The sequence below is a fragment of the Aricia agestis genome, chromosome 12 (assembly GCF_905147365.1).
Source record: "Aricia agestis chromosome 12, ilAriAges1.1, whole genome shotgun sequence".
Taxonomy (NCBI): Eukaryota; Metazoa; Arthropoda; class Insecta; order Lepidoptera; family Lycaenidae; genus Aricia; species Aricia agestis.
This window is the reverse complement of record NC_056417.1, coordinates 15,573,906-15,589,799: the sequence shown is the minus strand read 5'-3', so window position 1 is coordinate 15,589,799 and position 15,894 is coordinate 15,573,906. Positions and strand designations below refer to the sequence as shown.

Below are 15,894 nucleotides of genomic sequence, written 5' to 3'. Positions count from 1 at the left end.
TATTACGTATTCAAGAAATGTCTGGATTTAAATGCGGCGGCGAGAACGCGCGGTTTGGCGTATTTTTCCAAATCGCACGTGGGAGAGCTATGTTTCGGCACGAGTGGGCCGGCTCGACCGGAGAAATACCACGGCCTCACAGGAAACCGAAACAGCGCTTGCGCTGTGTTTCGCCGAGTGAGTGAGTTTACCGGAGGCCCAATCCCCTACCCTGTTCTGAGCCCCTACCCTATTCCCTTTCCTACCTTCCCCTACCTATTCCCTCTTAAAAGTTGCAAGTGTCCATGTGCGACGGAAGTTGCTTTCCATCAGGTGACCCGTTTGCTCGTTTGCCCTTATATATAAAAAAACGAGCATTCGGGCGGATGCATATAAATCCAGCCAAATCGCCAATTTTAAAATGGCGTGGCTCAAACAGTTTAAAGTTGACCGTCGCTGGTCGTTGACTCCCGTCGTTAGCAATACAACTGTACAAGGTTATGTCAGTACAGATCTTGTGACGACATCATTATGGACTCAAAGTATCTCCATGCCTTTACGCAAAGTCTGTTCAGCGGTTTGGACGTAAAGGGGTAACAGATAGCTTTCGCATATATAATTTTAGTATGGATGTTTCGAACAATACCTACTAATTATTGTGATTCATATTTAGCATCTTCTATATAATAATACGTAAGAGAAAAACTTTGTAATCCTTTTTACGAAAAATGGGGAAACGTAGGTGCATGAAATTTCGCACAGTTATAGTTTATATGGTGAAGGAGTGCATCGAGCTAATATTATTTTGAAATTATGCTTTTATCATATATATTTTTAACAAATAAAACGTTACACACACTACGACACTACTACTAGGAAAAATGACAGATTTTTGAGTGACAAGCCTATACATACGAATTATACTCTTTTATTTATGGTTGAAGTCTGTTGACAACAAGTTGACAAATTGAAAATGGATTATTGTTTTTTTTTAATTTAATTTTAGATACTATTAGACAATGTTTAAACGGCCAGTCTGAGATCAGCTGAGTCCCAGAGACAAGAATTGAAAAAAACTATGATGAAGTCAATATTTTTTACAAAATATAGGTAGTAGTTGTAAGTAAGGTCGAATTTCGACCATTGGGCGATCTCTAGTAATATTAATATTCAGTATAACTCGATTTAGATATAAAATTCGATTAGGTTGATGTAAATTGACAACCATTAAAAGTATTTTTGTATAGAAAATAAGCGTAAGACGAAGAATAATTTGCTTTTAAGAGGATAAAAATATAGATAAATATTATTTTCAGCATGATAAAATTGTAAGAGTCATTTTTAATTACAGGTTTTTATATAAACGATATTATAAAATAGAGAAGTTAATTATAGGAATGACGATAGGAAACCTCGGCTCACCAGGTAAAGTTTACGAACAAATTACAAACTAATTTTCAATTACAATGCTAATTATTGTAGCGAAGGTTTTCTCGTAAAGAATAAGGTAAAATTATAAAATAGCTAACTGGAACGATATCGCGTCTACAAAATATAGACAATATCATCTTGGATAACGCAGACTGACTACTAGATCTCTATACTGAGAGCCACTTTGGTAATTGAAGACGTGAGAAGAGAAGTTATTTTTGCATAAATGGAGTATTTAGGGCCGGAAAATAATTTGAAATTAAAAGCCGGCATAGCCTAACATCACAGGGGCCCGGACGTTTTCGGCAGCATGAATACTGCCACCGCCACCCGCCGCGTTGCTGGGTGATCGTGCGAAAACCGTGTACATGTGAAAGGCACGGCTCGGCGCCGGGCCGTTTAGACGACAACCGTATGCATGTGAAAAGGGCCTAACAACAGTAGAAACGGGAAAGAATCAACATACTGACAGATTTTATCGACAAAATGGCGTATTTCCATTGTCTAACTGTCACTTTGTCTATTCTTCCGTAGAAAGAAACCGTTTCGATGGTGACCATGCTACGCCAGCTGAACGCATTTTGGCAATTTTAATATCAATATACATCTGTGAGTACATAACAATGATGTTCTACTTATACATATATGTTACGTCCATACTATTTTCCGGCTTAAATCTTTTCCGAACAATTTTCAAATTCAAAATTGCAAACATTGACAAATTTTTCAGATAAGTGAAACAAAAGATATGAAAAACCATTAACATAAAAGAGACAGTTCTATTTTTAAACGTCGAATCGTATCGCTGTCTCTTTCTTCGCCTGAGCTATGACGAAAATTCGATCCAGATTGTTCGAAAAAATTATTGAAAATGTAAATAATCGAGGTATTTATTGCAATCAAGACATGTGGTAAGAGATTCCATGTGTTTTGCTTACTTTCGAGTCATAATTGGTGCATTTTCGAAACACGCACAACGTCATTTTCAATTTATTTAGGTAAGACAAGACGCGGCACGTTCGTGACTGCGCTCGATGCAGACTAAACAACAGACCCAATTGGGCCGTATTTGAATCTTCACTTTGAGTTTTTCATCACATAATAATAAGTAATGTCAGTGGCTGATATTTATTACTGAGCTAGGCTAAGAAGAAAAAATATGATAGATAGTAATTTAAAATTCATTGTTGTTACAAAATGCGCAATGTGTGCTCAGAGCCGTGACAGTAGAGGTAGTTACCGTCGAGATCCTTCAATTGGACCTACCTTAAGGTAGAAAATATTTTATTTGCGCGTGTGCACATACACACATATTAATATATTACTGAATAAGATCAGATAGCACCGTAACTAGGCGAATTTTAAAATTATTTAAAATTGGAATATGCACTATGCTGCCCAACACTGCGCGTGAAAAAAATCTGTCAATTAAATTTATATTTCCTTGCGTACGGTATTAAAATATAAAGTTATCTTTGAAAGGCTCATTTAAATGGCTCTGTCATCGCAAAGTGAACTGACACTTAGAGGAACTGTCCAATTGTGATACTTAAATAATATATCATCAAGTTCCTGCATGAACGATCTTTGCATGCTGGTCACGTAAGACTGGAAAAAACGATTGATTGCTAACCATATGCGCTATTTAGCAGCTCGTCTGCGTATTACACTAAAATCTAGCTTTGTTCCTGATACTTACTCGTTACTAGTTTTGTCAGTTTTTTCATGTCGATCAGTTCTAAATATAGAAGGCAGAAGAATGACTGATGAATGGTGATGGAACGCATTCAGTGTATTATATGTGACGTAGATGGGCGTGACCACATATTTATGACTATTGCTAAATATACTAATATACAATGATGCTATTATTATATACCTACGTCAGTGTGAGTTTTGTCTAAGATTTTCCTTGTGAAAGATGTTAAAAGTATTAATTATAAAGGTGTAAAGTTTATACGTAGAAATGCTACGTTTTCATAGAGGTTTCATTTTGAAGAGGAGTCCACATCGCCGTTTTTCCATACAAACGTTGTCCCCTGTTTCCTCCCTGGATGATGCCGGTAGAGTTATGATTTTTTTCCAGAATATCGATGGTCACTATTAGCATGTCCCTATGTTTTCTTTTTTTCATAATTTTATTATTAAAAAAGATAAGAACGTCCGAAAACCCAAAAAAATGGCCAGATTTTCCTCTGTGTTCAAACACCCAGAAAACAAAACTGGCTAGAATATACAAAAAAAAAATAAAACATTGGAACACAGCTCAAGCCTTGCTTTAATTCTTAATGAAAAAAGTACGTAAGTAGTAAGTTTTGGGGAAGGAATCAGCGGACAACGAATCGAAGATTTTCTGTTCTTTTATTAGAACTTTTGTCGCGTCTATCGCGCTCTGCGGTGGGAGACTTGAGATTGGTGAGACAGCAATACATTTTCAAATACTTACCTATTTTCAATTTCTCTCGCCCTTGGTGAATCCTCTTAAATTTAAAAAAAAGGTTAATAGGTATAACATAACATGCATAATTTTAATTAGGGTTATGTTACTAATAACAATTATTATTTTTGACAAAAAATTAAAACCGACTTCCAAGGTAAAAACAATAATAACATCCTTATAATATGAACTAAAAAGTATTAAATAATTTTTCCTATCTAATAGTGCCTTTTTCCGAATTCGGCTAAACCTCAACTATTTCTGTACTCAATCTTCATCATTTTGAAGTCGGTACCAGATAGCTGAACCTTTAGTTCTCTGACAGAATATTTGAAACTTTTGGCACTGGCACCGACTTCAAAATTATCTTATCTGAAGATTACGAAAATCTCAAATGCGAATTTCTTCTAAACGGAGAGTTTACTGGCGGTGGAAACGGTAAGTAGGAGTTTTTCTCACCCAAAACAATCCTCCTTAACCCATGTCACCAACATTTAATTGACGTAGGTTCCTAAACCTTAGCCAAATTTTTCTAAGTACATATTTTCGCCATACTAACAAGGGTCACATTTCGGCCTGTCATTCGACAGGGGTTGATTTTTGAGAAAAGTTTATCTGAGCATTTTTGCTTCCCTTGACGCCCCCTATCGATTGGTGTATTCAAAAGGGGTGGTTATAAGAGGTTGAATTTTTTCGTCCAAATTTTTTTTATGTATTTTCTCCGTGCTTACGAAGGTCACATTTCGGCCTGTCCTTCGACAGGGGTTGATTTTTGAGAAAAGTTTATCTGAGCTTTTTTGCTCCCCTTGGCGCCCCCTATCGATTGGTATATTCAAAAAGGGTGGTTATAAGAGGTTAAAATTTTGACGAAAAATTTTTCTAAGTATTTTTTCCATAGTGCCCCGTTTCCTTCAGTCCAACCCAAATGTGTGCCTTACGTTCTGGAGTAAAGGTTGAATTTGTTACTTATGTTCAATTTTGTGGTACTTGAAATATTATGTATTTTGAAACAGCATTATGAAACAACAATAAGTATATTTTTTTATATTAAAATCGCTTTGAAATATACCAAATAAATAAGGACATAACGTGATGCATGATGATATTTTATGTTGTTGTGTGTTTATTGTATCCATATACAACCATGTGAGTTGTGATATTGGTGACCCTGACGTGGTAGTGATGATGATGATGATGATGAATGTAATTTGCATAGTAGCATATGCTTTCAGTTCTTAAAACAACGCCTAAACCCCCAAACTTGTATCTATAAGGAATCCGGAGTTGTCTTAGTATCTTTGGAACCATAGTATACCTTGGTGCAAAATCTTGCGTTTTGGTAGCATATGCTTAGGATGCTTCTCATAAAACCAAAATCACCATATGTTTCCATATAAATTTTGAGGAGTTCCCTCGATTACTCATGGATCCCATCATCAGATCACCACTTTTGTGAAAATAGGACCAAATTAGAGTGAAACCTAATATAACAAAATAAAAATTTTGAAAATCGGTTCACAAACGGCGGAGTAGTGGTCGAACATACAAAAAAAAAAAGAATATATAACCTCCTCGTTTTTTGGAAGTCGGTTAAAAATATGTAGAGTAAAATATGTTATAAAAGAGATTGAACAAATTAAAAATATCAGCTTGATTCCATTTACTTACTGATCTTCAATTTATTTATTTTTTTATTTAATAAACTATAAAGAAAATACAATCATAAAAAAATCATAATAAGTAAGTAATATATTAGGTTGATAAAATATATTATTAGGAATTTTTTTATTGCATACACTAAAATATGTTGATAGTTAAGATAAGAACCAGCACTTTCTATTATTTCATGAACATTTTTCCAGCCGCTGCAAAAAAGAAACTTATTATAATTAATCGAATCTGTATATCAAAAATTATTTCGCGACAAATCCGCCATTCATTATCACCTATCTCTTTCTAAGCCTTGACCCAGAACAGGCTATCAAACAACAATATGTTGTAGTCGTAAACAACAATTCCTACGACGTTACATCATGGACCTAGACTGTTATAGACAACCTACGACAACCTACTACTACTAAAACTGTACGGCTCACGACGATTATTTAATATCCTACTAACATTACAGTCTATTCGCGTTACATTTGCAGTGAACTATAACTGGTCCCTGTTAAGCAGTTCACCGCCGTACTTAAGAGGATTCTACACCGCCGTTTTTCCATACAAACGTTGTCCCCTGTTTCCTCCCTGGATAATGCCGGTAGAGTTATGATTTTTTTCCTGAATATCTATGGCCACTATTAGCATGTCCCTATGTTTTCTTTTTCTTCATAATTTTATTATTAAAAAAGATAAGAACGTCCAAAAACCCAAAAAAATGGCCAGATTTTCCTCTGTGTTCAAACACCCAGAAAACAAAACTGGCTAGAATATACAAAAAAATTAAAACATAGGAACACAGCTCAAGCCTTGCTTTAATTCTTAATGAAAAAATACTTAAATCGGTTAAGTTTTGGAGAAGGAATCAGCGGACAACGAATCGAAGATTTTCTGTTCTTTTATTAGAACTTTTGTCGTGTTGTCTCTATCGCGCTCTGCGGTGGGAAACTTGAGATTGGTGAGACAGCAATACATTTTCAAATACCTACTTTCAATTTCTCTCGCCCCTGGTGTATCCTCTTAAGACATTAAGTTTTGATTAACCTTCAATTAAATGAAGAGTTTGACAGATAATGCATGGGGATTATGTCAAAATTTTGAATTAATTACATTAATTAAGTATTAATTAATTAAAGAGAGCGGCAGTTAACCACATTTTTTTTGTTGTTAAATTTTGAATGCAGTCTTGTTCTAATTCATCTAAAGAGCATAACTGCATTCATAACTAAATACGTATTTTTTATGGGTTAGTACACGAATAATTAACAGCGTCCAACTGCAAATGTCTAAATTACCTATCTGTTGCTGTGGTACACAAATCCGTATTATTTTGCCGCTGGTTTTAAATATTAAACAGTTATAATTTGAAAGTTAACAGTTAACAGTAATTGGCTGGTTGAGCATTTAGCAGTATAAACTAACTCTAAAAACTACTAAGTACATCTTTGTTAAAATTACTTATTATATTACTGTTGGCGACGCGACCGCCACCGTACTGCACCTTTAAGAAATGTAAAAAAAAAAAACGAAGAACTGTTTTTTCGTGGTATGATATAAAAGAGAATTGTCGGCGGATTTTGTGGCAGTCTATTTTAGCTTTTTCTGAAGTGTACATATATTTTGTGGTCTTCCGTTAATATACAGTGACTTTACTCGTACATCCAGAATTTTATTTTAAATTCCTCCTCCCGCAGCCTACAATTACTAATTCAATTATGAAACTTTATTTTAGTAACATCCATACTAATATCATAAATTGCGAAAGTATGTCTGTCTGTCTGTTACCTCTTCACGCCCAAACCACTGAAGCGATTTTGAAATTTGACATGAGGATATTTTCCCGACGAGGTCCCGACTCCCGGAAAAGTACATAGGATTTTTTAACCTGACAAAATGACGAGAAACGAATTTTGGCGCAACGTAGTTACAGGCTTCATCTAATTATTAGTAAAGTTATTAAACATTATTTTAGAGTTTCTGAGGATTTTTTTTGCACGAGTTTATCTTTTCAACAACTTTATTGAATGAGTAATGTTGTTTATTTGCTAGTGAATAGATAAACTTCAGACAAAAACACCTCTGAAACATCAGTACCTACTTACCTAAATCCTAAATGTTTCCGACGAAAACTTAATTTTGTAAAATGTGACTATACAGTGTGTAACAAAAATAAGTGATAATACTTTAGGGTGTGTACGTGTTCCTTGTAGAGAGTTCAATGTGAAAGTAGCAGCGCTGAAAGACGAAAAATTTTTTTCACTTTTGTATGGGCAAGGGCCCGAGCGTCACGAGTTTCCCCATACAAAAGTGAAAAAAAAATTGGTCTTTCAGCGCTGCTACTTCCACAGTGAATTCTCTACAAGGAACACGTACACACCCTAAAGTATTATCACTCATTTTTGTTACATCCTGTATACTGACCGCATATCTTGAATTTTTTCTTTCTTACTCATGTTTAGGATATCCCTTTTTATTGTTCCAACTGTTCATAATTTAACAGCATCTTAAATTACATTACTATTACATTAGTAATGTTTTTATAATTAGATTTTTTTGTTTGAATGTAATTTCTCACCGTGTCACCTGACTTAATAATTGTGATAAAATTATAATATTTAAATTGGTTTTCGTTGTTATATAATTAGGATGAAAGACAGATTAGTAGTAGCGCCTAAACATGCCTAAACTACAAACCCAATTTATATTAATAAGTGGACATAAGTGATAAGGAAATTCGTTATAATTCCCGAGTGGCAAGACTAACATAATAATAGTTTATGATAGTAATTATAATTTAAGACGTGCAGGGTCATGGTCTTTTAGTTAGAGATTCTGCTGATTTGCGTTTTTGATAAAGTTATATTTACTTTACCCTGTATTAAGGTCCGTTATGAGTTTTCAATAATGGAATTTAATAAATTTATCGAAGATACTATAATTTTAAGAATTAGGTATAAGTTGATACTCGATAGTGAACTGGAGCCACAGGTCATCACATTTATGGAAATGTTTTATCATAGCTCACTGGCTATCACTAATTATTATTAAGTATATTGATACTTAATAATAATTAGTGATAGCCAGTGAGTGAATAGATATTTTTCAATAATTGCAAAATGTTACCTTTTTCGATGTTTTGTCTTTAACGGCCACACTCAGAGGAATTTAATGATGATTAATCTTTAATTTTATGAAGAGTTTGACAGACTTATAATATAATAAAAAATTAAAAACTTCATTTAATAACAATTAGGTAATTCATATTCGTCTCTAAGTGCGGCAGTAAGACTTTGATTACTGAATACTGATGGCTTCGATGATTATTTATATATTATGTGGGTGATGTCGTTAATTAAAAAAGTAAATAGGGCATTAACTTAATTTTATTACAATACTTAAACTATAATAAATATCTTACATACAATTTGAATACAAAACCTAAGAATTTAACTAGAATTTGTTACCTAACTTAGAACTAGCATCACAATCAGTCGGCGACGCTCCGCCGCAAGCTGTAGCTCAGCATGTTGACCGGCTGCGGGCTGAGGTTGGTGAGCCGCCAGCCGCCCAGGGGGAACACGCGGCTGCTGAACACCACCTCCCCCTCCCCGCAGAACAGCTCCAGGCTGCTCGCGTCCAGCAGGATCCGCCAGGTCCGGGAGCCGATGGGCTCCCACTCCACCTGCCGCACGTCCCCATCCCCGCGGTCCACCACCACCTTGCCGACCTGGGGATCCCACCGAAGCCACACCTTCGACAGCGCGCCGCTTCGCCCGTCGAGGTGCAGCTCGATCTTCTGGTCGAGGTCGGCGTCGATGAAGAGCTCGACCGCCTGCCCGAACTCGACCACCTCGTTCAGGTAGAGCTGCCCCTCCAACTTCGGCTCCTGGCGCAGATTGACCGTGGTCTCGACGGGCTTCATGAGGATGCGATTGTTGAAGAGCCTCATCTCGCGCACGGTGGTCATCATGCCCGCCCAGCCGTCCTCCGCCTCGTGGTGCGTGACGTTCCACATGTTGAACCAGGCGACCGCGTACCTTCTCCCCTCCTTCTCGAGCGTCTGCGCGGCGTAGAAATCGTGCCCGTAGTCCATCTCCTGGAACTCCACCTCGGGGACGAACTCGTGCGTCTCGTAGTTGAAATCGCCGATAATATAACCGTTCTGGTACACGTTCTTATATCTGTCCCCCTTCTCCTCCACGCCCTGGGGCGACATGAGCAGCACCCACTTCCCGTCGAGCTCGAAGAAGTCGGGGCACTCCCACATGTAGCCGAGGTCGCCGTCGGACTCGGCGAGCACGCTCAGGAACTCCCAGTTGAGCAGGTCGGTGGACCGGTAGAGCAGCACGCGGCCGCGCTCGTCGTCGGTCTTGCTGCCGATGACGACGTACCAGTAGCGGCCGCGGCCCCACACCTTGGGGTCGCGGAAGTCCGGGGAGCCGTTGGGCGCGCGCGCGAGCACGGGATTCCCGCGGTGCTTGTCGAAATTGACGCCGTCCGTGCTGAAGGCGAGGTACTGCGTCTCGTTGTAGTAGGGCCTTGTGTCGGTGGCGGAGTGCGCCGTGTACATGAGCACCATGGTGTTGCTGTCGCCGACGGCGCTGCCGGAGAAGCACTGCTCGTCCTCAGGGATGAGGGCCGTGGGCAACTCCTTCCAGTGCACGAGGTCGGGGCTGGAGGCGTGGCCCCAGTGCATGGGCCCCCACACGCTGTCGTAGGGGTAGTACTGGTAGAACAGGTGAAACTCGCCCATGACGAAGGAGAAGCCGTTGGGGTCGTTCATCCAGCCGACGGGCGGCGCGAGGTGATAGTGCGGCCGAAAGCGGGGGTCGATGTCCTTCTTCTTGTCCCGGATGTACTCCTCGAGCTCGCGCTTGGACGTCTCGTAGTTCTTCACGGACCTGGTGTTGGCGATCGCCAGCAACGCCAGCAGGATCAGGCTAATCCGTAAAATCATTTCGTTGTCTTTGTTTTTGCTTCGTTGTCTTTTGTTCGCTTTTATTTACATGCAACTCGCGTCGATTCGTTTCGCTCCTTATTGTCGAGTATTTCTCAGTTAACGTTTAATCTGGGAGCGGTATGGTGCGATGTATCGGTCGGGGCATGTACTAACTGTCGGCTCGCGGTCGGGGCGCTCTTATAGCGCGCGCGTCTGAGTCGCGCCGGTGATTCGCACTGCGAAACTGCCGGCGCCTGCGCGCGGCGACAAACACTACGTCACGGCGCGGTGTCAAAGGGTACGCTGCGTTTGAAAGATCTCTTATCGATCATCGTACGATCGCTATTTTTTAAAATAGAGTTACATAATATTTGCGTCATTGGGGTCAGTTCTTTCGCTCCTGTGCTAACTGACCCATATTATATCTGCACCCTTTGTATCAGCTATCGTTAATGTTCCTAATATAGTATTATTTTATTAAGAAAAGTGTTGATTGCATTGTGTCTCTATAATAAGAAGTATTATGATAGACAGTTTATTGTTATCATCTTGCATACAAATCTCTCCTAGACAGCTATGATTAACATTATGCTAATTATATTATGTCCTTGAGAGAGCACATTATGCGGGTAGGCGCTAGTTCAAAGATTTGTACGTAACAGTGTATTAAGTAACCTAAGGCCCATTATATATTATGTCAATGCTAAGGCCCAAACGGCGAAGACACAAACTATTAAGTACATGGACAACATTTGTATGTAATACAGTCCAGTTGTTTAACTCGAAGTAAAAATTCATCACTGGTATGGTGATTGGTGACTCGCCGATCGTCACAAACTCTTCCATATACATATAGCAAGTTTTGTTGCCAAAACATCTGCAATTGATTTAATCATATTACAATGTTATAGATACCGATATGTTTTGTCATAGATATAATATATAACATCCCGTCTACAGAATATAAAAATATACCTCATCGTATACGTAGACGACCTGTAAACACTTTTTATACAGGTATAAAATACTACGCTATCAATTAATTGTGTCTATCTATACAAAAAATATATCAATATTTATGAGTTGAATGTTTTTCGCGCAGAAGATAAAAAATTAACTTGTGAATTTAATGACATTATAATTAACGATTTGCCTACAGACAATTTGTATCTTGCAAATGAATACTTTGTGGTAACTGATAAGTAAAAATCATGCACCTAGGATACCTAGGACAATTTCGATGATAATCTGCTGGTCAAGCTGGTTGCATTTATAATGACCATCCTCTTCCTTGACTCTCGCAAAAGATGGCCATTAAATTGTAAGTTTAAAGATTTATTCACATCGAAACGAAACGATACGCGACGCGCTATTTCAATTGAATGCAGCGCCGTGTTGTTTACCGTCTAGTTATGATTAGTAAGTAGCAGGCTGATAGTGATAACGGCGGATCTAATCTCAACACTCGACCTCCCTCAAGGGCAAAGTCAAGGTCATGACGTGAGTGATTCGGGAGGCATTCATAAATCACGCGTGACTTTTTTGGGGAATTTCCCACCTCGAGGAAAGCCCATTGAAAATATTGTAAGTACGCTCATTTTGGATAACTTTGAATTGCGGTTTAACTTTTCAAAGCTAAGCCGCAATTCAAAGTTAACCAAGATGACTGTAGCTTAAAACCTGGTTTTTAGTGTTGATTGATTGATAGTTCACAAAAAAACTTTGCTAAAAGTACAAACATTTTAACATGACTTTATATTGACAAGACAAAGACAAAATACAAAATAACTTCTCAAAAGTTGACTACAAGAAACTTAACATTTCCTTCCTTACGTAATCTGCGAACACATCTCCTGATCATTCGCTGATCAATGCTCATTGTATTTTTCTTTGTCGGATTTTTTTAGGCTCTGGCCTAGATCTGTAGGTAGGGTTGCCAGGTCTAACTTAAGACGGACTAGTGTAATATGTCGGTTTCGTCCGTTCGTGCCAGAGGAAAAAACCGGACATCCCACATGAAAAACTTGTTTTATATTTAACTAGTTACTAGATTTGACTTTACTTAGTACTTTATTAGTATGTATCATCGAGGAAATTGATTCCTAGGCAAATGGGGGACCTACGTAGTTTGGTCGCGTTACGTCAAACCCAGCCGACAGATTATCTGTCTGTCTATTACCTTTTCACGCTTAAGCCACTAAACCGATTTTGATGTCATTTATTGTATGGAGATACATTGTGTCCCAGGTGAGAACATAAGATAGTTTTTATCTCAAAAATAGTGCGGTGCCCACGCAATAGACGATTTTAGCCGTATTAAAGTTGCGGACGTAAACTAGTTAACAGTAAATATTAAGAGCCCATATGACCCTAACTTGACTACATACTTTAACCTAGATATCAAAATCTGTAAGGTCTAGAAAACTGTTTTTTTGACACAAGTAACTTCAGTTCATAAAGATTAAATGCTCAAGACGAAAACACTATTACTCAAAAAATGCTCGATAGTTTCTTTTTTACAAAAAACCTTGTTTTAGACACATTTTTGCTTGGATCTTCGAAATTTGCTTTATTTTCTTTAATATTTTTTAATATCTAAAAAGGTATTGATAAAACCTAAATTTGCTCAAAACACTTTTTTCATAATCATTATAGTTCGTCTTTTATTCAAGTAAAACTAACTCGGCGATGATTCCGCGCCGTCCTTTTTCACCTGGCATATGAAAGACGGGCGTGAGTATGAAGAGAGAAGGACGATGTTTGATTTTTAGAGTCAGGTGAGCTCTTAAAATCAGTGGCTTAAGTGTGCTAATCCCTTAGTAGTTTTTCCCACAAAAAGCGAACATTTTTCCTGGCAATAAAACTATATTTTGCCCTTTTTCAGGACTCTAAGTATCTTCATTCCAAATTCCATACAATTTCGTACAAATAAATGACAAAAAATAATAATCGATTATTATTCTTATATTTTTTAGAGCTAAGACCGGGATTATTTGATTGAGATTCCTCGAACGTCTGTGATCTGTGTAGAATGATTGTCGCGTGGCGGAAAATATGATAATAGACAGGAAGCGAACAATACGGAACCAGGACAACACATGAAAATAATACTAAAGAGCTAACAGCTGCACTGACAGATATCAATAATGGTGATTCACTGATTACTGAACTTTATTACAAGTTTAGAAGACGGAGCGTCCGTGGCCTAATGGGTAGACATTGGGTCGCACTCTTAGAGGGTGCAGGTTCGAACCCGGGTAGAGGTGAAGGAAAACGTCGTGAGGAAACCCGCACATAGTTGGTCCCAGACGTATTGACTAGTTCTTTCCTCTGGACTAGGCCGACTATGATGCGAGAATGCCGTATGCGCTTGGGCAACCATACAGACATTTAAAAATCTTGTTCCAGGCACTACAGTATTTGAGGAGTGGTTACTTCGCTCTGAAAAATACCGTATAAATCATACATAACGGATGTAAAGGCCTAGTTTTTTTAGAAGCCGGCTACATGAAGCGGTAGCAGACGACATATCGTCGCGACACTGCTGGTGCATCTCTATGAAAGCTAGCTTCGTGTTTCCAGCTGCGGAGGGTATTTCATAGAAATGCATACAAACCAGTAATGTCGCTGCGACACGTCGTCTACGGTTGCTACATGTCGCCTTTATTCACTACACTCCAAAATTTATTTGAATCGCGCGGGAACCGTACATTTCTCCGGGATGAAAAGTATCCTTGACCTTTCCCGGGACTCAAACTCAAATCAGTACAGCGGTTTGAGCGTGAAGAGCGTGAAGAGGAGCTACACACAAATATCAAAGTCAAAAATTCATAAGAGTAGAAGAGTTTTCCTCTTTGTTTTTTCTCTAACGTTGGCCCGGTTGAGTCCAAAATTATTGGCTAAGTTTTAGATCATGAAATAGTAATTACTTATTTGACTTTTACATTTCAAAAATCTGATGTTTTATAAGAGAGTACCAGACCTACGCCTAGAGACTCTGACGACCTCTGGCGCAATAGTTAAGAGTATGGCGGCTCAAGCCGAAAGTCGCGGGTTCGAATTGCGCCGACGGAACAAAAAGTTTTCAGTGTTCCTGAGTCATGGATGTGTATGAAAATATAATAATAATGTGTATGATATATGTAGCAAAAGTATTAAATATTTTCCGTTGTCTGGAACCCGTAACACAAGTCCTTCAGGTACTTAGCACGGGGCCAGACTGACGTCACATGACGAGGTGTGAAGCGTTTATAGATCATAATATTACGAGTAAGTATATATTAAATTAATAAAGACTCATTTTTGTATGAAAATTGACAACATAATCTAGAAACAACTAAAATTGCACCGACTTCTTATCATCAAACCAATATTACAATAATATGATCCCTTATTCTCTAAGCGTTTTATCTCCAGATGCGTCGTGAGATCGGTCTGAGGATCAAATATCGTGCGAATCACGTAGTCTCCACGTGTATCCTAGCCCACAGGCTGAGAATAGTTCTAATACTAGTTCCTAGACTGCAGTTTCATCAGAGCCAACCTAAAAATAAGCTGCTATACTAGAAAATAGGTTTATTTTGTTACTAGACCACCCACAATTTAGTTAAGCTGAAATTAGTTTATTGCGCAAGTTTCTAGCCCGGAAAAATGGTCGGTTCCTCGACCATCGAACAGACATACATACAAAGACGGACACGTCAAACTTATAAAACTCCTCTTTTCTGTCGGGGGTTAAAAACGTTACTTTTTGTGGTTTAGTGTACTCAGTGGGAGTTTCACTCGGCGCACCGAACCCCGAATATTATCGCTGTTTGTTCCAGAAGGGGTCTTGGCCTACATCCACTATCAAGTGTGACGTCACCACCACTGACGTCACGCTCGACCTTGGCCGGTGGGTGTGTGTGGTCAGTTGTAAGGATTACGTCAATTTCGCGATAACAAGTAGAGTCACAGACCATAGCTGTTGAGTACGATTGAGGAAAAAGGATCATGGGCATTTTGGTATAAGTCTCAACAGATATAAAATATATACCATTAGATAGCTCTTAGTGAGTAGGTAAAAAAGTTATATGGCGCCCAGCCCCTAGCAACTGTACTTTTTGAAATAATGTACAGTCAACGTACAAGGCCGGCGTTGCCGACGTAGTTTTTGTCGTCTATGTGGTAAGATTTATTTACGCTTAGAAAGGTTACGAATGTCTTGTCTTAGACAGTACACCTTAGATTTACGGTCACAGTAGTATTTTAAACCCTCCCTCATACTGTTCACCCTTGGACGGCGGAGCAGGTAACGATGACAGAACAGAAAATATAAATAGAAAATAAGTGTGTTGACATAAGACTGTATAAGTGTATAAATTGTATTAAGAACTTAAACCCCTTAACTTAAAATCAGGGACAAGAGCATTATTTCAAAAAAATAAAAAAAACATCCCCGTTTGATGTA

General features: G+C 38.4%; 1 protein-coding gene across 1 annotated transcript; it reads right to left on the bottom strand.

Moving 5' to 3' along the window:
• Window positions 1-8,871: 8,871 nt before the first annotated feature.
• Window positions 8,872-10,686, bottom strand: LOC121732548 (sucrose-6-phosphate hydrolase-like). Its single transcript, XM_042122471.1, has one exon. It carries the CDS (start codon window positions 10,461-10,463, stop codon window positions 8,994-8,996), a length of 1,470 nt encoding a protein of 489 aa, XP_041978405.1. The 5' UTR covers window positions 10,464-10,686; the 3' UTR covers window positions 8,872-8,993.
• Between the last annotated feature and the right edge of the window lie 5,208 nt (window positions 10,687-15,894).